The sequence below is a fragment of the Podarcis filfolensis genome, assembly GCF_964270895.1.
Source record: "Podarcis filfolensis genome assembly, chromosome: 5".
Lineage (NCBI taxonomy): Eukaryota > Metazoa > Chordata > Lepidosauria > Squamata > Lacertidae > Podarcis > Podarcis filfolensis.
In genome coordinates, this window is record NC_139608.1 from 63,028,925 (window position 1) to 63,050,136 (window position 21,212).

General features: G+C 44.0%; 1 protein-coding gene and 1 long non-coding RNA gene across 3 annotated transcripts; one reads left to right on the top strand and one right to left on the bottom strand.

Annotated features, from left to right (window-relative positions):
• Window positions 1-3,543: 3,543 nt before the first annotated feature.
• PPP1R3C (protein phosphatase 1 regulatory subunit 3C) lies at window positions 3,544-8,133 on the top strand. The gene is made up of 2 exons (XM_083614243.1): window positions 3,544-3,811; window positions 5,568-8,133. The coding sequence occupies exon 2, from the start codon at window positions 5,569-5,571 to the stop codon at window positions 6,511-6,513; it is 945 nt and encodes a 314-aa protein (XP_083470369.1). The 5' UTR covers window positions 3,544-3,811; window position 5,568; the 3' UTR covers window positions 6,514-8,133.
• A 5,675-nt stretch (window positions 8,134-13,808) lies between these two features.
• On the bottom strand, window positions 13,809-19,839 carry LOC310764019. Of its 2 annotated transcripts, XR_014548980.1 has the most exons (3): window positions 19,474-19,839; window positions 14,392-14,478; window positions 13,809-14,108 (listed from the first exon to the last, which is right to left on the bottom strand). It is a non-coding gene; the product is annotated as an uncharacterized lncRNA (long non-coding RNA). The 2 variants fall into 2 exon arrangements; XR_014548979.1 differs by lacking the exon at window positions 14,392-14,478 and having other exon boundaries at window positions 19,483-19,839.
• Between the last annotated feature and the right edge of the window lie 1,373 nt (window positions 19,840-21,212).

Here is a 21,212-nt window from a genome sequence, read left to right on the forward strand (position 1 = left end):
AAGCTCTGCTTCAAAACCTCAGGGTCCCTGCTTGAGACTTCCCCGCCATCCATTAAGTGGAAGGGGACATGGCTGGGTGATGAGGATGCAGCAGAGGGCTGGGATCCAAAAGGATGTCCTTGCTCTCCTCTCACTTCATTCTAATTGGATAAAATGATTGGATAGGGCTGTAGCATTGCTTTGATTAGGGTAGGAGCTGGACTAGGACCTGCAAGACCAGGATTCAAATCCCCATTCAGTCACACTAGGTGACCTTTGACCAGTCACACCGCCTCTCAGCCTAACCCATCTCACAGGGTTGCCGTGAATATCAAATGGGGAACATCACCTCAAGCTCATTGCATGAAAGGTTAATATAAATTCAGTAATAATAATAAAGAATAAGTTGTTCCTTTGCACCATTTCATGCAAGCCCTGAACAGTTTTTGCAGACTCACAGTTGACCTATAAAAAAGCAGCAAGCGTTACCCATGCCTCTTACTTGTTTTATTTGCGTGAAATGAATGAAAGGACTTGGCAGCTGTTTGCTTAGTTGGGTTGAGAAATAACAGCTGCTTTTCATTTCAGTGGCTTTCTCCCGCTTTTTGTAGGTTTGCTATATTGCATCATGAATCCAAAGAAAAGTGGTCTTGCTTAGCAGACTAATTTACATAAGCTCTTGGCTCCAGAAAAAATAAATGACTGGCCTAGTTTTCTTGTTCTTCTGACACACCTATAGACTAATGCTACTAATAACTATTATTCAGAAGTAAGATTTCATATGAGGAGTACTTAGGATTGTGACATTAATGGTTCCAGTAGTAAGTGGGAGATTGCATTCATATACAACTAGCAAACATAGGGCTAGTTAGTGCATGAAGGGGCTAAGACAATACAGCTGTGTTTCCTAAACTATTAGGTCATGCCCCTTCTTCTCCGATGAGGGAGGAAATGAAGCCCTCTCTTCCTGTCCACCCCCCTCTGCACCATGTAGCCAACAAAGAAGGGTGTATATAAGCTTGTTCCCAAGCTTAGAGCACGTGTTTGGAACAAGATTCTGAATTTTCTACCCAAAAGCTTTCTTCCTGTGTTCTCCTTGCTGTTGCATGGAACAATGCATGTGTCAGAACTTTGAATCTGTAAGTAAAGTATTTTAAACTTACTTAACATAGTGTGGTATGTTCAATGATAAGAGGGGTAGAAAGAGGTCCACTGTTTCAGTGAACTAAATGGGATATTTAAACAGATTTAACAGCCTATTTCCACACTTTACTGCTGTACAAGTTGTGACTTGATTTTAAACTCTGCTGGGACTTTCTATGTGCTAGTCCCATGATTTGAAACTAGGCACCCAGCCGATTTATTATCCATCCACCCCACACACATGGGTCACAGGGATTCATATATTTCCACTCCCATAAAATACAAAAACTAAAAGCCTCCTAACTTGTAAGCATGCTTAAATCCAATGTTCTGTAACAGTGGTGCAGGACCCGTGGCCTTTCAGATACTGGAGGATTCCATCAGCCCCAGCCAGCATGGGCAATGGTCAAGGATGATGGGAGTTACAGTCCAGCAACATCTGGAGGGCTGAAGGTTCTCCAGGACTGACCTAGAACATGAGATTAATATTGAGGTCAAAATCATGCAAATGTCTAGAGCTGCATCATACATTAGGCAGAAAATATGAAATTCCAAAATGTGCTGAGCAGGTAAACATGCTAAGGGCTTGGTTCTAGCTCCTCTTCCTTAATAATAATCTTCCTTAACTATATGCATGCATTGCTGGCAATCCTGTTCACATGCGTAAGGGTAGCTTCATTTCCTCATCTGCAAAGTGTCCCATGCCTATAATAAGGGGTGCCAACTTGAATAAAATATTGTGGGAGCCCAGGTAAGCCCCGCCCCTCATAATGGATAACATTACACAGTGCACACACATCATTTGAATGGGAATGCCAATCAACTTTGTGGAGGCCCAGCCTCCTCCTCAAATGTTTTATTGTGGGGGCTGAAGCCCTCAGGGCCCTAGGAGTTGGCTCCAAGCTGCTAATTACTGAGAATTAGAAGAAAAAAATTGGCAAGCGCAGGGATCTACGCCTTTCTTAAAGATGCAGGAGCATCTTTTTGCCCCTGGGCACCCAAATTACATGGTGTAGTCAGACTGGATCCTGAAATTTGGTAGTAAAGTACTATTAATTTTAATAGGAGTATCAAAGGAATAAAGTTATGGCTCTACATGTCTTTGCAGGACTGAATTCAAGAGATACAAATAAATTCTGTGCCCTTTTCGTTGCTCTATAGGGCCAGACGTACTTGTCTGGACAGCACACTGTCAGAAGTTATTACTGCATCTTTAAGAGAAGGGATTATACCTGTTGCACTGAAAAGGGTGGTGGTGGTGAAGCCTTAGTTAAATAAATCAGATGTGGACAGAACGGTCCTGCACAATGATCACCCAGTGTCTAATTTTTCATCCTTAAGTGAAGCTCTGGAAGCACCGCCACTCAAGGCAGTTTTGGATGATACTGATTATTTACATCTATTCCAATCTGGATTTTGGCCTAGTTATAGCACAGAAAACACCTTGGGCAGATGATTTGCACTGGGAAATGGATAGGGGGAGCATGACCCTGTTGGTTTTTCTGGACCTCTCAATGGGTTTCAGTACCACCAACTACTGTCTCCTTCTGGGTTGTCCAACAGGATTGGGTCTCAGAGACACAAATTTATAGTGGCCCCAGTCCTTTCTGGAAGGATGAACCCAGTCAGTGATGCTGAGTGACTTCTGTTCCTCCCCTTGGCCATTAGCTTTTGGGCTGTCACAAATGTCCCCTATGTTTTTGAATATGTGAAACTGCTGGTGAAAGTTATCCAGCAAACCTAGGCTGCAATGTCATTAACATTTATTAAATCTGTTAATTGTTTCCTGCAACCAATGGAAGTCCTGAAGTGATTTTGTTGGCATCCGTCTGTCTCAGGAGGCAGCGCCTGCTGTGGCTGTAGAGACCAAGACCAGGGTTTGAACCAGCCAGCCAGCCACAAAAGTCACTGAATGACCTAGGGTCAGTCATCATGTCTCAACCTAACCTACCTCACAGGGTTGTTGTGAAGATGGAGTGGGGGGGGGGAGAACAGTGTACACCACTTTTAGCTCCACAGAAGAAAAAGGTGGTATATATATATGTGTGATAAATAAAACAAATATGGAAAAGGCCTGTTTCCTTGCAGCTGGGGCAGAGGGAAGTCGTGCAGTAAGTTACAGAAGAAAAATAAATAAAACAAAATACAGAAAGGTGCGCTATATAATGAAGCATCCCCCCCCCCAATTGTCCAAATTCATTCTGGGCCTATTTATATATTTTGTAAAAAGTTCCTTAATTCCTGGGTCGCCGGCAGGGGCTGACCTTGAGCCGAGGGTCTTCCCGCTGGAGGCTGTGTCAACAGAGCCGCATGCTTCGCCCCCATCCCACGGCACCTCCTGGCAGCGGAGCTATCACGCCTCCCCCAGCGCGGGCAGCCCGGCGCTGATTCGCTCGGCAGGCGCCTGGCCTGCGACGCGATTGGCTTCCGCGGAGCTTTCACGTGGAGCAGACGGCGCAGCGTTTGATAAGCAGCAGCAGCGAGGCTGGCGGGGTGCTGAGTCTGCGGGCGAGGATCGGGGGGACGCACTGGGTGAGTTAAAGCCAGAGAGAGAGCAAAAGTCCCGAAGCCTCGTGCGGAAGTTACTCCTCCGTCGAGCCGCGCGGAAAAGCCCCGATTGCCGTTTGCACGACCGTCCCTCCATATTTATGGGCTTCTCCTCGGGTCCACTTTCTTCTGTTTAACGCAGGTGAGCCTGTTGTGTGCGTGTGTGTGTAAAAAAAAGGGGTTCCTTTGCAGGGGGGAAAGGCCATGCCTAGGAATGAACGGGGGTGATTTCAGCAAGGTTGCAATCCTGCACCCACTTGCTTCGGAGCTGAACGTGGCGGGACTTGCTTCCGAGCAAGCAGGGGAAGGATCGGGGTGTTTTATTTTTGCTTCGTCATGAGTCGCGCTGTGGCTGCAACCTAGCGCAGGTTCTCTGACGAGGCGTTTTTGGAAAGCCGCATTTTACAGGAGGGGGTTTCGGATCCTGTACCTAACTCCTACTTAAGGAAGGTGTTGGCGTGTTTTCTGTCAGCAAAGCAACTTGCTCCTATCATCCTTCGTCTGTTGGAGTTAATCTCTTGGTGTAGAATAAGGGCTTGTTTCAGCATAACGACCAGAAACTTCCCCTTAGCTCTGCAAGAAAATGGTTTCAGGAAAGATACCCGCGTTTCTAATCATGCAAACGCAGTGAAAAGACAAGGGGTTGCGTGAAAGGGGTTTTGCTCTGTGGGCTCATTCTCTTCTGCTTCTTACAACCTTGTCAGAATTGGGAGTCATCCTGTCATGGCCCCCCCCCCGGCCAACAGAGGGGTGGTGTTCATGAAAAGCCACATAAATAGCTATGCTTTGAAACCTTCCTCCCAGGAGTCTAGAAAATTCCAATAGCCTCATCGCTGGACTCCTCATAAAGTTGATTTGTACTTGCTTAGGCCTAAACGGTCTCTTCTGAGCTTGTGGGAAAGCTGCAGTAAAAGAAGGCTTCTCACGCCACAGGCACCAGCTATTGTAGTCTTAAGTGATTCCTCTTATAACCCTCTGCATTACTTTAAGGCTGTCATAAGTAACCATAGTTGCCTACAAGAAATGTACTGGGGGGGGGGGAATAGCTGGCTTCCTGTATGTAATGTACACAGAGAAATTAACGAGATCTCTTAATGTATTTAACTATTGAATTGCTTCAGAGATGGATGAATAGGGATGTATCTGATTAAGTCATATTCAGAGCAGACCCAGTACAAACGATTCCTCTCACTGGATCTACTCTTGAGTATGGCTAAAGCTGCAGTCATAGCACCACTCACTTGGGAACAAACCTTACTTATTTCATAAGACTTGCTTCTGAGTAGACATGGGTCAGGATTGTGCTGTAAGTTGGATGCCACCTATATTTTTTTTAAAAAAAATAGGGTTGTAGGAAACATCATGAAAATATTGTCTGTATGGTACATAAGAGGTTCCATAGAAGGGATTTAAAAAGGAATTATTTCTCATGAATGTTACTTAGATGCTTTTTTATAATTTTAACAGAGGATAGGCATGCTTTCCTTTTCTTGTGCATTGGGAGCCGTGATTACCTTCCAAGTATGAACCTACAATCTAAGAACCTTATTCTGCGCACTCCTCCTGCTCTGAGCTTTATTGATAAAACAAATACAAAAAGCTTTCATAGGTGCAAAGCAAACATGAATTTAAAAACGTGGCTGACTCAAAATGGCATGTGGAATTCATCCAAGTGTTCTGAATAGGGTGTTATTATTTCATCAGTTCCGCATCTGGCTGCCAGTCACTGTTCTGGCTAATCCTGCTTGTGACTGAATTATTTACAGCCTCCCAGCCAGCAAATGATGAATTATGAACGAGGGTGAGTGTAAGCAAAGGGAGCCTTTTGCAGAGGCTTCCCTCCAGCGCATGTCCTCCAGTACAAACGCAATGCTAACTGATTTTTGTTTATGTTGCAGAATGATAGAAGTCTTGGACCCAAGGCCCCTATCCAGTTCTATCATGCCTGTAGATGTGGCCATGAGAATATGCTTGGCTCGTTCGCCACCTGTGAAGAGCTTTCTCAACCCACTTGACGAATATCAGAGAAGGAACTTTGTGGATCGATTTAAGCCTCTCAGACCGTGCCTCAATGTGAAACGTGAAACTGAGTCCCAAAACAGTGACTGGAAGCGCTCTGCCGGACGAGCCAAGAAGAGAGTTGTCTTTGCAGACTCGAAAGGTCTCTCTCTCACCGCCATTCATGTCTTCTCTGAGTTTCAGGAGAATCCAGGGTGGGACCTTCAGTTTGACCTGCTAGACCTTGAAGACATAACTGCTGGCTTAAAACTACATGAGGAAAAGAACTTGATTCTGGGTTTTGCTCAGCCTTCGGCGGATTACTTGGACTTCCGGAACCACTTACAGAAGAACTTTGTGTGTCTTGAGAACTGCACCCTTCAAGAAAGGGCTGTTTCGGGGACTGTGAAAGTGAAAAATGTGAGTTTTGAGAAGAAGGTGCGGATTCGGGTCACCTATGATTCGTGGAAAACCTATTCCGACATAAATTGCGTCTACATGAACAACGTGTATGGAGACTCTGACAACGATACCTTCTCCTTTGCTATTGACTTGCCTCCAGTCATTGCCGCTGAGCAGAACATTGAGTTTTGCGTGTATTACCAAAGCGACAAGCACACATTCTGGGACAATAACGATGGACAGAACTACAAGATTGTCCATGCAGAATGGAAGTCGGATGGAGTCCAAGTGCCGTCTCCCAGGAAAGGCTGCATGACTCTCAAACCGGCAAGAAAAGGGCACGAGGCAGGCTGTGAACAGCTGGGTAGCCCTCGGGTAGCCAGTGGGCTCTTCCCTGAATGGCAAAGCTGGAGCAGGATTGAAAGCTTGTCTCCATATTGGTGAATGATAATAGAACTCAGAGGCATCTGTTGCCACCTAACTTTAAACTTCCCAATAAGCATTAGCAAGCCACCTAGAAGGGTAGGCTGACTACTTTTTTTAAAAGGGAAAATGACTGTGAACATTATGCATTTACATTTAAAAACAAAAAACTACCAGTCACATCTTGGACTTCAGAGGGGAGGGAGAGAGAATATGAATTTCCGTGAGAACATCTCCTAATGTAAAAAACGAGAGATCGATATGCCATTAACTTGCTGTCCACTTGCCTTAACTAGGGGGCAGCAGAGAAGTTTGTGAAGAAGTAATAGTGTGTGTGGTGGCTTTTGGGGAAGCTGTGATTGTGTGAGGGGGGATGTTGCAGAGGTAGCCACACAAAAAAACCTCGTGCCTACTTTTTAAGTTGTAGCGGAGATTGTGTGAGAGAGGCGGAACTGCCAAACCTGAGGCCTGAGTCAAGACAAAGCTGGTCTTGGCCAGAATACAATTCGGTATTTAGGATTGTGGTGAAAAGGGGCCTCTTAAGTGGGAATGAAGTGGAGGGAGAGAGAGAGAGAGGAAAAGGGGTATGGTGTACTGTAGGGACAAAAGTAAAGCATACAGCAGGAAGCAGTGTGCCTTGTAAGAGCTGTACAGACAGGCAGCACTTCTAACAGACAGCACTTTCCCCATCAGCAGTGGGGAAAGCTGCATCTGTTGAATTTCTGACCATTAGGCTTAGATATGTGTGGAGGGGGTGAGAGGAAGTGTGAAAAGCATAAGGGGCTGGGGAACTGTTCATGTAAATAGGCCCCTGCAAAGCTGTAGACTTGATTTCGGGAATCTTGTCTTTCAACTTGCCAAACAGTAAGCTAATTTTTGCAACCGCACTTCACAGGTAGATCTTCATCCTATGTACACAAAGGCTATGCCTTAAAAAAACAAAAATAATCACACAGGGTTTCCTGTGATTGCACGGTTTTGTTTTTAAGAGAGACTGAATGAAATGCCTTAATCCTGTAGACACTGGCTGCTCAACTTGCCTTGTTCAGTGTAGAGACAAACTCTCCTATTATCTTGCTTGTTGTAGAGTTTAGTAATATTTTTCTTCTCCAAGAAATAGCTCTTCACAACAGTAAAATAAAGCTAAGCAATTTAAAAGTCCTTCATATTGAAGGGGTAATAATGTAGCTGCACTTCTCAAGCTAATTGGTCTAAAATAACAGTATGCATCTTGCACATAAATAGAAATAGTTTTCTATACACTTTCTCATACCTCATTTTTTTTTGCAGCTGTTACAGACACAGAAAGCTGTTGTTGTTGTGACTTTCTGATTATAGTCTTTAATCTTCCCCAGATATATAGCATTTTGTAAATAATAGTGTAATTTTGGCACGGACTGTATACGAAAAAGCCAATCGGAATAGGAGTGTGTGTACATATCTCTGTGTTCACTTAACCTGTTTTGTAGTGGTGGTGTCTATGGAAAATGCAAATCACATCATTATTCTGTTTGTTCCACCAGTACTGACATGGAATTTGTATCGCAAAAAAGGGAAAAGCCTCTTCTCCCCCTGGCCCCCCCACTGTACCACACTACTGTGTAAACAGTTCACTTTAAAAAATAAATTGTGTTTTGATAATTGTGGCAATCTCTTTCTTGGGAAGGACTTGAACATCATAGCATGGCCTTAGCTGAGGGAAAGGTAAAAGCTGGGATTCACTGGGTTGTTCAGTCATTGGCAGAATCAGGTGGCAAACAAACAAACAAGAACCCCAGGGGATATGTTCCCACCTGCTGCTGGCCATATCTAAGACCTTCCTCTTCCAGAACTCCTAATCATCAGCTAATGGCTGTGTGTGCTGCTGAAGAGCAGAGAACAGTTAAAAGCTACTGTTTAACCCACAAAGCTTCCAATATGTCAACACCCCTGGCTGTGCCTGCAGTATAATCTCTTCCACAGTTCCCCACATTCAGCGGCAGAGCATATGCCCGCCCTGCCCAGGGTGGGTGTGCTCCCAAGGGAGGCAGGGCATGGAGGATGCAAGGAGCGAGCCACCAGTGGCAGACATTTGGCACGATGCCCGCCCTCGGCTGTCAAATGTCACCTCCCCTTAGTGAAGACACCCAGGGTGGTCCACACCCCCTACCTCTGCCCCTGCCCACATTCTCACTTTGTCATGCTCTTACGTTCTGTCTATCCATCTATGATGCTGCATATGAAGATGGCTGCTGGGTAGAAGCTATACAGAGGGCACACACAAACACAAGCTCCAGTATCCCCCATGTCCATGCTTTCTCATGTCAGCAAACTTGCTAGATTGGATTCCCTGCTGTAGGGCTGCAGGTATGTGTGTGCCCTCCTATGGGAGTCTCACAGTCTGGTGTTCAGTAGCATGTCTGGTGCATCAATGAAATGGCATGCATTGTGTGCGTGCCCTGGTATCTGAGTGTGGGTGGTACATTAATCGTTCTGTTTGCATATATCAGTATCTCTGCACCCTGCCCTTTGCAAATGCAAACAAAGGCTGGATCATGCTTTAATACAGTTTTCCCTCCTCCATTCTGCTTATATGACTAGGCATATGTCGCCTGGATTTTTAAATTACTAATATAGGTTATTTGATAACTAGGAACTTCAGTCAACTGCAATAATTGATAAGCAAACAATATCTTGCTTGAGTAGATTAGCCTTGAGATGTTTGGCTACCAAGCCTTTTCCCCAAATAATAATGTAGAGTTATCTGTTAGATATAGCCCTGTTGCAAAGGATCTGGGTAGGTTTTTTGGGCCCCAAAACACTTTATTCAGGCACACTTGGAGGAAACTTACCATATTTTTCCGCGTATAAGACTAGGTTTTTTTCCTAAATGTCAAAGATTAAGGGGTGTCTTACACACGGATAGTGTCTTCCCCCATTTTCTTAAATCTGAGTCCCCCAAAATAAGGGGTGTCTTATATATGGGAGCGTCTTATAGACGGAAAAATATGCTACTTTTTTTTGAGATCCATTTCAATCGGGTTTAGGCCCAGTTTGGGTCGCCCAGTAGGATAACCTCTGTCAGAAGAGAGAAAGGGAAAATACGTCCCTGTTTTTTGCCTCAACCTTTTTTGATATCAGCGACTTCAACTTGCACAACAGAACTTCTCCTTCCCCTCTTCTCTCCCCATCCCCCAAATCTGTTCCAAAGGGTCAAGAGATCCTCTGGAGCAAATTTTGTGCACCTGCAAGGAAAGGAGAAGAAGGAGAAGTTCTGTTGTGCAAGTGGAACTCTCGACACACAACATTGGCTACAACCCTAAGAAATGTATTATGACACAATATTTTGTGGACTAGAATCAACCTCCATCATCAGATGCAAAAATATGAACTTCACTTTTGAATGGGGTGAACCCTTGATGTGCGTTTATTTGGTAAGCAAATCCTGTAAACAGAAGTGAATTATTTCACATTATTTGGTAAGCAAATCCAGTAAACAGAAGTGAAATGTCTTGTTGCCTTCACAGTAACATTGGTTGTCGGCGAATGAGAAGAAGAAGAAGAAGAAGAAGAAGAAGTTGCTTTCTATTTGTTAGGCTCTAAATGCACAAAGGCAACATGTTATTTTCATGGAAAAACGATTAAAAGAGTCCAGGCTATCCTTTGCTGCATCCCCCCCTCCCCATTTCAGTGGAAAGTTGTTAACAGTCAGGACATTTCATTATCTGCAATGCCCTTACAATTCCTCTCAAAGTCTTAGCTTTTGGTTCAAAGCCTTTTTGTTTACCAAATGTCTTTTCATGCCTCAAGGTAAAACTATTAACAAAATTGCTCTCATGGATTTAAAAATCACACAACCATAAGAACATCTCGGAGGGTGCCTCTCAGACAGAAAGAACCTCTCAAAGTTTTCATTTTATTTTTGTGCTGGCTTTTAAGAGAGGAGAGTTATGCTATTTGTCTGTGCATGCCTTGTGGCTTCAGAAATGCAGGGCTCTTTACCACTGTATTAAAATAAACTTGTGACAAGTCTTACATTGAAGCAGAGACCTTTTGGAGGAGAATCAAACAAAGACTGGCACTGACTTCTATGAGTCTGTTTCCTCCTGATAATTCTTTCTGCTGCTTTGCATAAGTTGGAGGGACTGTGTGCATGGGCCACACTTTGGGACAGCAACGACATGAGATTCAAGCAGTTCATGCAATTTTTTAAACAGATGAATAGGCTTAGTTGTTAATTATGCTGATTGAAAACAGCTGGAAATAGTAGACCCAAGGATGCATTTCAGAGACTTCACCCCAAACTTGGGCAGCATTGAATGCTGATACTTCATACCATATATCCTCCTGCTGTGACTGTTCCCTATGTAAAATTATCTTCTCTCCTTAGAAATACATTCCAGATTTTCCTCTCCACAGTCTGATTCCCTTTTTCCCTTTAACAAGGGGGAGATTTGTACTGTTTGCATTTCTCATACTATATTGAACAAACATAGATATTCCTCTCCCACCCGCCCCAGCTTTGCTATACTTGAGTTTTTAGAAATGGTTTCACACACACAACTGGCCATCAGCAAGTGCTTTTCACTATTAATGTATACAAAAGCATAGTGAAGAAAAATTCTTCAGATGCTCAAGGTAACTGTCTGTTAACAAGGTGATGAGCAGAGTAGTTAGGTATGCATTATCTGTTAACCTTTCCTGGGAAAAGCCTGTTTATAGGATTACCCCTGTGAAATTTAAAGGTAAAGGGACCCCTGACTGTTAGGTCCAGTTGGGGAGACTCTGGGGTTGTGGCGCTCACCTCGCTTTACTGGCCAAGGGAGCTGGAGTACAGCTTCCGGGTCATGTGGCCAGCATGACTAAGCCACTTCTGGCAAACCAGAGCAGTGCACGGAAACGCCGTTTACCTTCCCGCTGGAGCGGTACCTATTTATCTACTTGCACTTTGATGTGCTTTTGAATTGCTAGGTTGGCAGGAGCAGGGACCGAGCAACGGGAGGAGAGGAGAGAGGAAGTAAACAATGCTTTAGGAGTATTAGCCCCAAATATCCACAGACTTAGAAACATCCAGTGGGAGTACGGTACCTATTTACTTTTATTTCCTATTCCTATTTAAGCTTTAAGCATTTAAAATTATCTTTGACCCTCAACGCCTAATAAAAACCTAGGTGCTACCTATTTTTGTTCAATTCAGTTTGAGTCATGAGGTAAAATTAGTCCCTGTGGGTAATTCGTTATAAAATCAGTGGGGCTCAGCCTTCACTCCCCCTCAGCAGGGCTTGGCCTAGTGCTTTCAAGCTCCCTTCCTTGAGATTTTGCACAGCAGCTACTTTGGATGCCACAAATCATTCTTTTTTCCTGCCCCTTCTCTCGTGGCCTCTCTCCCTTAGCGGGGAAATTCATTCATGCCGTGGCTTAAATTAAGTGTCTTTGTACCCTCATAAATTGGTGACGTGTGTAGCATGAGACAGAACAATGGGGGAGCGGTAGACAAGAGTCTCTGGATGGTTTCCACAGCGCTGTATTAAAACTCGCCACCAGTTCCAATCTTCCCACGCTGATTGCCAAGCATCAGGCACTTCCTCCGCATTGCGCACATAGCCAGAGAGAGGGAGAAGAACGGGGTAAAAATATGGCAGGCAGAAATCCAAGGGGGTTGGAGTCAAGCCTGGCATGCAGGAAAAGGCATAACTCACCTCACCTCCTCAATTCAATCTGTTCGCTTCCAACAGGAATGGGGGGAAAGGAACCGTTTCCCAGTTGAGCGTGTGCTTCTTTTGGACTCAGAAGTTGCTCTCATTTATTGCGATGGAACTTGCTTTCAAGTAAGCATGCTTAGCATTGCAAGCAGCTGTGGTCTTAAGGCTTAAGCAAATGACTCGAAAGTTAAGTTGCAAGGAGAGATGTCCGGGATCGGGATAAAAAAACAATCTTTCAAGGAGAAGTCTATAATCTAGGACATTATATATATATATTTCCTAGCTAAAACCAGTATTGCTCCTTGAGGCCTGGATTGCGCAGTTGGTTAGGGCCTGGTATTGATAACGTCAAGGTTGCAGATGCGATCCCCATATGGATATAACTGGATATTCCTGCATTGCAAGGGGATTAGATTAGATGATCACCAGGGTCCCTTTCAACTCTACAATTCTATGATTCTACTTAAGTGTGTGTGTGTTGGGAGGGGGGGAATGGCCAGGGGTGGGCATTTTAGGTGTCAGGTCCTTCATATTTTGTTTCTCGTCCAAATGTTGCTCTGAGTAGCAATAATAGTGAACAGGAACCACAACAGAAGCATCTGAATGAAGAAATGAGGCTCATTTGCCAGAATCTTGCTGGGCTGTGTGTAACTATACCCAGACCTTGACCTGGAAGGTGTAAAGAAACTGGAAGCAGAAGTGGGAAGATGGAAGGTGAAGGAAGCACTCTTTGTTGTGAGCTCTTTCAGCATGATTTTTGTGTTTGGAAAAGTGGCATACAAATAAAATGAATGAAGAGTTTGGATTTGGTATCCCACTTTATCACTACCTGAAGGAGTCTCAAAGTGGCTAACATTCTCCTTTCCCTTCCTCCCCCACAACAAACACTCTGTGAGGTGAGTGGGGCTGAGAGACTTCAGAGAAGTTTGACTAGCTGAAGGTCACCCAGTGGAGACGCAAACCTGGTTCCCCAGATTATGAGTCTACCGCTCTTAACCACTCCACCACACTGGCTCTCAATGAACGACTCTTTCTGAGCAGTCTCCAAGGGACAGCCCCATGTAGACTGCACTACAGCAGCCTTGCCTAGGGTGTGTGTGTCATGGTGTCTAGATCCCTGTCTCAGCTTGTGAGTCAGCTGAATTTGTCTAAAGTCACCCACAGCAGAAAACTTGTCCATTAAGCTTGTGTGACCTTTCCAAAGTTCATTACTGAGTAAGAAGGGATAGGACTCTGGTGGCCAGGATCTTTATGATGACAAGTTTTTCCTACTTGGATGGTAGGTGGATGGTATCTTTAAATACCCCTTGTGATATTCCTGGCAGCAGGTCCCAACGAAGCTGAGCATAAAATGACCTGAGTACTCTGCCTTTCTTCCTTGCCAGCAATTTCTGGATCTCAGATGCTTCCCACACCATCAGCAGCTGCAAGGAGAAGAACTCTTCAACCTTCTCACACCAAGCCCCCTTTTCAACATGTTCCACCTACAGAAAGCTCCATTCCTCATCCCCTGTGTTGCCCCATCACACATGTGGCTAAACTGTAACTCTGCTGCCCAGCGGTGGGAAATAGTTTGACATGTTTTTCCAGTGTCACATTGTTGCAGAAGCCAAATATCAGTGATCTGCTGTGATCTTTCTTTAAAGCTGTTTAATGATATCCTACATTCTAGCAGCTTGCTAGAATTCTCCAAGTGTGGCTACTTATATAGTTGAAACAGCAACAATGGTTCAGGAAGAGGAAGATAACAGCAGACTTATGGGAAACCCCAGGGTCCCTTATGCTGATGGTAAGAGGATGTTAAATTCCTTGGGTCCCAATATAGGTTAAGTCCTGTGGTGATGTTCTCTTTCTTCTTTTCAGAGGTCTCATCACACTCAGGGTTCGGACACAGGTCAGTTGGACTCTTGTCTCTCACACCAACGTGCTAAAAGGCTGGTGGGGGAAAAGGGACGATATCATGATATCATCCTTCGTTCATTCATCCCTCTGTGTGACAGGCTATATCAGTTCAATGGCAGAGGAAAAACATGAGAGAGCTTCCAAATTAGTCTATGTATCAGAGCCTGTCTAAGTGTTTGGAATGTGTATACCATGCACATCTCTGCATTTACTCTCATTTATCTCCACATTTACACTCTCACAGTGATAACATTCTGCAGTGGACAGTGAGAAAGTTTTCCATTACATAGGTATGCATCCTTTGACAAGTACATACAAAGGATTCTGACCTCAAAGATCTTTGTGATGTTCTTCCCTCCCCTCTAGGAAGTTAGCACTGTAGCTTCTCTGTGACATGGCAAATCTATTTTGTCAAAAAAAAAAAAAAAAAAAAGAATATCCAGCTTTCCTTTCTTTATTACAGTACGGTACACAGTTAGATTTGTTTAGCTCTCCAATGGAAAACGTGGACAACTATCCAGATCATCTGCCCCTTCTCTCACTACTATGACCATTTAGGGCTTTCTTCACTTAACGAAGAATTATTTATTATACTCATTCTTCACTTTTTATGAAATGTCTCAAAGTGACTTAAAACAAAGAACACCCCAAAACAACGCATATAAAAACATTCATCCATCAACAATAATAAAAAGGACAAACACACAAAAAAAGCCATAACTCATACCACATTATGATCTAAATTCAGAGCCAAAAACCTGAGCATACAGCTAGAGAGGAAAGCTTAGATTAAAATCTTATAAAGAACACACACACACTCATAGATTTCACCAACTAAGTGATTCATATTACCAATTGTTGTATTAATGCTTTCATTCAGGCTTATGAAATGCAACTGTATGAAAACACTGGGGAAATATCAGTTTTAATGGTGGTTCTCAGTCCGGAACTATCTCATGGGGGGCTACTGCAGGCAACTGGACTTTAAATCAATCCCAGGGAAAATACAGCAAGTGGCCAGACTCTCTTGCACTTTGGAGAAAGAAGTTGGCAGTGCCTTCACCCCAACCTAGCAAGGGGAGCACAGGCTTCCCTCACAGGTCACCCTGCTGACAGACGATTGTTTTAAAAAGAGGGAAAGCAGACACAGAGACTGCAAAGTGTTAATAGCTGCTGGATTTATTCTGAGCCCTGAGCTGAGTGTCTGTGAGGGGAGTCAGAAAGGAATGCAGAGTCTCTTCCAAGCCAAGTTCTTGGTGGAGCATAGAATTGCAGCAGCAGAGGGGATAAGGCACTTGGACACCATCCAGTTACTATAAGTAGAAAACAATGTCAAGAGCAGGAGCTCATTAGATCTCTAGAGTTTCATGAGCTCAGCAACTTTTCCTGTGGCATGAGCTAAGAGTTCCTATCTCTGAAATTTACCCAACAGGTCTAAAACTTGAGGCTTAAAGTGATGACAGCCTTCCTGATTCCTCATGGGTCAGACACACAGATATAAGTTCACTTCACTGATGCTGTCTTTCTCTCCTTCCTTGCAGTTATTTTACAAATGTGGAGTAAAACCAGGAGGCTTGGTGAGGCAACTGCCTCAAGCGGCTGTCTGGGGGACAGTTGGGAGGGGCTTATTATTACTATTATTAAGGGAAGCGGGTGGCGCTGTGGCCTAAACCACTGAGCCTCTTGGGCTTGCTGATCAGAAAGTTGGCGGCTTGAATCTGCATGACGGAGTGAGCTCCTGTTGCTCTGTCCAAGCTCCTGCTAATGTAGCAGTTCAAAAGCACACCAGTGCAAGTAGATAAATAGGTACCACTGTAGTGGGAAGGTAAACAGCATTTCTGTGCACTCTGGTTTCCGCCATGGTGTCCCTTTGTGCCAGAAGCGGTTCAGTCATGCTGGCCACATGACCCGGAAAGCTGTCTGTGGACAAACACGGCTCCCTTGGCCTGAAAAGCGAGATGAGCACTGCATCCCATAGTTGCCTTTGACTGGACTTAATCGTCCAGTCCTTTACCTTTACCTTAACTATTACTATTGCTATTACTATTTTCTACTGCCCTTCATCTGTAGAGCTCATGGCAGTTCACAACATAAAATACAATATAACAACAGAAATTATCCGTGATTTAGAGGAGACCTATACAGGGGCGTAGCAAGGGGTGTGTGGTAGGTGCGGCCCGCCCCGGGTGTCCCTACTGAGGGGGTGTGTGACAAAATGGTGGGCAGGACTCACCGCGGGGCCTGCAGTGCACCCGAGGCACGTGTCTCTCCTGGGAGTGATGCGGTGGCTTGAGTGCCCACAGGCTCTGCATTGCCCCAAACAGCCCGCCCATTGCCTCCCCCTCAGTTGTAGGGCAGCTGAGTGGGAGGAGGCAGGCAGACTCCTCAGAGGCCCCGCAGTGCCCCCCGTGGCTGGCTGGCCCCGCCCCAGTCGCAGGGCACGCACGTCACCCCAGGATCGGAATTAAGAGTTCCAACACTGCCCTCCTCCTGTGCACTAGACCCAATTATTCTTTGCTTAAGTCGTTGCTCAGAATTTTACATCATTGCTACAGCTCCCCCTGTTGGGTTGTAAATTGCAATTCCCGTCTGCTAGTGGTGTCTGTTTTCTGCCCTTAATCAGGGAGCTCCATTTTCATGGCAAATTGACCATCTTAAGGATCGCACCATGAGCAGAGGGTGCGATGTCGTTTACCATCATTCAATTCACATAAGAGGCTGCCACATGCAGGAGAAAAGGTATCCCTCAACACCGAGCCTATATTTGGAACAAGGACAGTGTGTGTGTGTGTGTGTGTGTGTGTGTGTGTGTGTAAAGAACCTTGCAAGGAAGCGATCGTACGCATGATTTTTAAATAAAAGTGCATTGCAGCAGATTGCCATGGAGTTATGTGGCTCCACAATTTGACAAACATTTCTTTGGTTCTTACCCTGTACGTTTGCAGTCTAATAATCAAACAACTGAACAGACACATGCCAGGGGCACAGCTCATTTGACTCCTCCAGTACATGCCACCAGAAAACACGATACTATGCTCACACCACAGAAACAGCCCACTGTTGAATGTTGCAAGACAGATATGTCAGCAGAAATGCTTAGGATATTGGAGATTAGCCTATTCCTTGATAATGGGAGAAAGAACATGTCCTATATTAATTCTGCAGTATTAAGTTGTGATCATTTGTGGCAGTTGCTCTATTGGGGAATTTGTTTGGTGCTTCAGTTTAGAGTGCAATATTTGCATGCTATTAAAATATTCATACAAGAATATAAATTACATTCAGATGGCAGAAAATAGCACACACGTCCCTCTGCCCTTACAGTTTGTGTTTCATAAATCTACATTTGGGCAGAGACCTTGCATGAATTGCTTCTTCTCCCACCACACGATTATCTCCAGAAATATCTCTGCAGTACATGGAATCTAATTACAGTTTTTGGCTGGTTTTACCCCCCCCCCCCCCGCAAGACATATAATTAAATGTTAAATCTACGCGCAGGCCTGCATGAGCAGAAATCTATACGAACAAAAAGCTCCGTTTCATCTGCATCTTTGTATATAACTGGTCTTGGAAAACTTATTCACATAGAATTTGCTTTTTTGCTTCTTTACACAGCTTGCGTCTATTTCCAAAGAGATTTACAAACCTGCCTTTATGAAATCAAAGACTGACTTGACTGCAAGAATGGCACTCACTTCCCAAAGTCAATGTATAATTTATGGAGCAGGAGTTGGAGGATTATGCCTGTTGCATTATTGTTGCCTTTCCCCCATTCTTCACCTACATACTCAACTAATTTGCCAAAATTCTAAACTGCTAACACTGGATCTAAAAACATTAGCGGAAGGAAGGAGGGGGGACGTCACCATTGTTACTATTTAGCCCCAGTGACAGAGGCTGAAACCACATATGATGTGAACTGCATTCTTTTGATTAAAAAATAAAAATAAAAGGTGGCATTGGGAGGCTGAAATTGGGAGAGGAATGGTGGGGAGGAAGATGCTCCATTCTTTCCCCACTATCTGTTTTCCCCACGTTGAAATTGTCTTCCAGTTTCCCTCATGTTGAGAATGTTTGCTCTGAGATCTTAGGTTGTAATGCCCTTTGTTGTGAATACTATGGATGGATTTTATTTGCTCTAGGTCTCTAAGGCTGTTATGGTAGTAAATGAGCTTTCCCTTGGCTTTTCCACTGTATGCCCCACTCCAAGAACTTTTATGGTACAGTAGTACCTTGGTTCTCAAATGCCTTGGTTCTCAAATGCCTTGATTCCCAAACGCCAACCCGAAAGTAGGTGTTCCAATTTTCGAACGTTTTTTGGAAGCCGAACATCCAATGCGGCTGTTGGCTATGGTTTCCGGGGTGCCTGCACCAATCAGAAGCTGCACCTTGGTTTTTGAACATTTCAGAAGTCAAATGGACTTCTGGAATAGATTAAGTCTGGTGCTTTTGTTTTTGCTATTTATTTTGCATTTTTGTTTTTGAGGCTTTTTCGGTTAATTTGTTTTTGTGACTGTGTGGAACCCTGTTCAGCTACTGATTGTGTGACTGTGGAAATGGATAAAAGCTTCCCATCCAAACAATGACTATCATCAGTGCAGGTAAGAAAATAATAATAATTTTAATTTTTATCATCTACAATACTGTCTTATTTACAGTACATTGATTATTGCTTTAATTTTATAGATCAATGGTCTCGTTAGACAGTAAAATACATGTTAAATTGCTGTTTTAGGGGTTGTTTTTAAAAGTCTGGAACGGATTAATCCATTTTGCATTACTTTCTATGGGAGAGCATGCCTTGGTTTTGGAATGCTTTGGAACGGACTTCCGGAACGGATTAAGTTTGAGAACCAAGGTACCACTGTATTTGCATAAAATGAATTTCCCCCTCAATGTCTAGGTATCTTAAAGTTATGCATTTGTATTGTTGCAGTGCATATCATTCTTGAATCGGTGCAGTTTAATAACAACAACAACAACAACAATATGCAGTCTGCAAGTTCTAGGTGTAAATGTGGCAAACTCTAGAAACTTGGGCTGTGCACACCCTATAAAGCACATTTGCAACAGAGTCTTTCCCTCAAGGAATTCTGGGACCTGTAGTCCACCTCTCACAGAGTAAAAATTACAAGTGAACCGTAACAAACTACAGTGCCTAGAATTCTTTGAGAGGGAAAACGTGTTTCAAATGTGCATTAGGGATTTGGAGAGCATATCTAGCCTAGTTTGCCCAGTAGGGGAATAGATTCAATTGGAGCAGGTGAGACATTATTATTATACAGAAGCCCCTAAAGCGTCAATGAGATTGTTCTGAGAAGCAAGTGTGCAGATAATCTCCTGACACATTTCTGTGGCCTAACCACAGAACTTCCCTTACTCCCTTTAACAGGACTGCAATTACCTCCAAGAATGTGTTGTCGGCTGAACTGTGGTCAGAAGCTGTATGAGAGCCAGAAAGGCAAAAAAAGCAAAACAAAGGTTGACTCATCTTCTGTAGCTAAATTAGTCTGCCTTGCAGCTGACAAGAAGCCTTGCGTCAAAGCGATCAGAGCTGCGCAGATCGAGAAACAGAATCCATAGCAATCTGTGCAAAAAAAGTTTGCCTTGCTTTGGCGTGAGTGAAGAACAAACTATCACAGAATTACCTACGCTGAAGTTAAGAGCCACCTGACCACTGCCACACTAAAAACACCATCGTCTGCTATGAAAGTTGCTAATACATGAAGGAATGCTGAGAAGAAATTGACAATACAATCCAAAATTCTTACCTCAAAGTTAGGCACAATGGGATTAATCATTTACTTCTGAGCAAACAAGCATTGGATTTTGATTAATGACCAATACACAGTTCTTAAAACAGTATATCATAATGAGATTGGGGTTGGACTAAATGGGTTTTTGTGGTCCCTCCCCCAACCCAAAAATATTGGGACTCTGGTTGTAAAAAGAGACCAGAGTTACAGGGAGGGAACACACACACACACACACACACACACACACACACACACACACACACAGGTTTTTAAAAGAGACAAAGCAGTTTATGTTGCCAGGTGTCCTTCTGCTGGGGAAATGGGCCCTTGCAGTAAGTAAAGAGATGGCGAAGCACAGGTGATGTGTTGCTGCACATAGCTAGTAGTTGGAAATCCTCTTGGAAGGGTGTATTTCGTTTCCCTCCCTTTCCTGGAGACAACATCATCAAGGTTCTCTATGTTGAAGAGAATAAAGACCGGCAATCCTGGATATGGAGTCTAAAAAACAGGCACAGAGGCTTGCTTTCTGTCAGAAATCTTTGATGACTACCCCAGAAAACTAATGCAGGAGCAGAACATGTTGGAGCAGAACATCCTGAACCTTCCATTTTATGCTCAGCCTGTATAGGTGTCGTGTAAAGCTTGTCTTACAGAAATGGTATCAGTCTCTTATGTACAGTCGTACCTTGGATCCCAAACGCCTTGGTACTCGGACGTTTTGGCTCCCGAACGCCGCAAACCAGGAAGTGAGTGTTCTGGTTTGAGACAGTTCTTCGGAAGCCAAATGTCCAACAGGGCTTCCGATTGGCTGCAGGAGCTTCCTGCAGCCAATCGGAAGCCGTGCTTGGATTTCCAAATGTTTTGGAAGTCAAACGGACCTCCAGAACGGATTCCATTTGACTTCCAAAGTACGACTGTACTTTGTTTCAAGTAGGTGGAGAAAGGCAGAGGCTGGGTCTCCTGAAACCTTAGAGACTGGGGTGTGAACAACAATATCAAGAAACACTAAGGGGTTGCAATAAAACAACAACCCACATTTTAGTCAAAAAGATACAAATTCACATGGGAATTATTTCCAAGTAAACATGTAGGAGATGGTGCTATAAGGCTATAATGCCAAACCCACTTACAAGGTAGTAAGGCCAGTTGAACACAGTGCTGTTTCCACACATGGGATTGTACTGTCCATGTGCATTACAGCCAACACAGGTTTTATGTTCACCACGTGCACTAACTTAAGCAAGCGCTAATTTAAACCTGGTGTATAAAATTGCCCTACTCCCCCCCCCCCAGTGTTGCAGAATCTAAATTAAGCAACTGCCTCCTCACTGGAGGAGCTGTCACCTGTTTTAATGCCTTTAACAGCAGCTTGATTTGA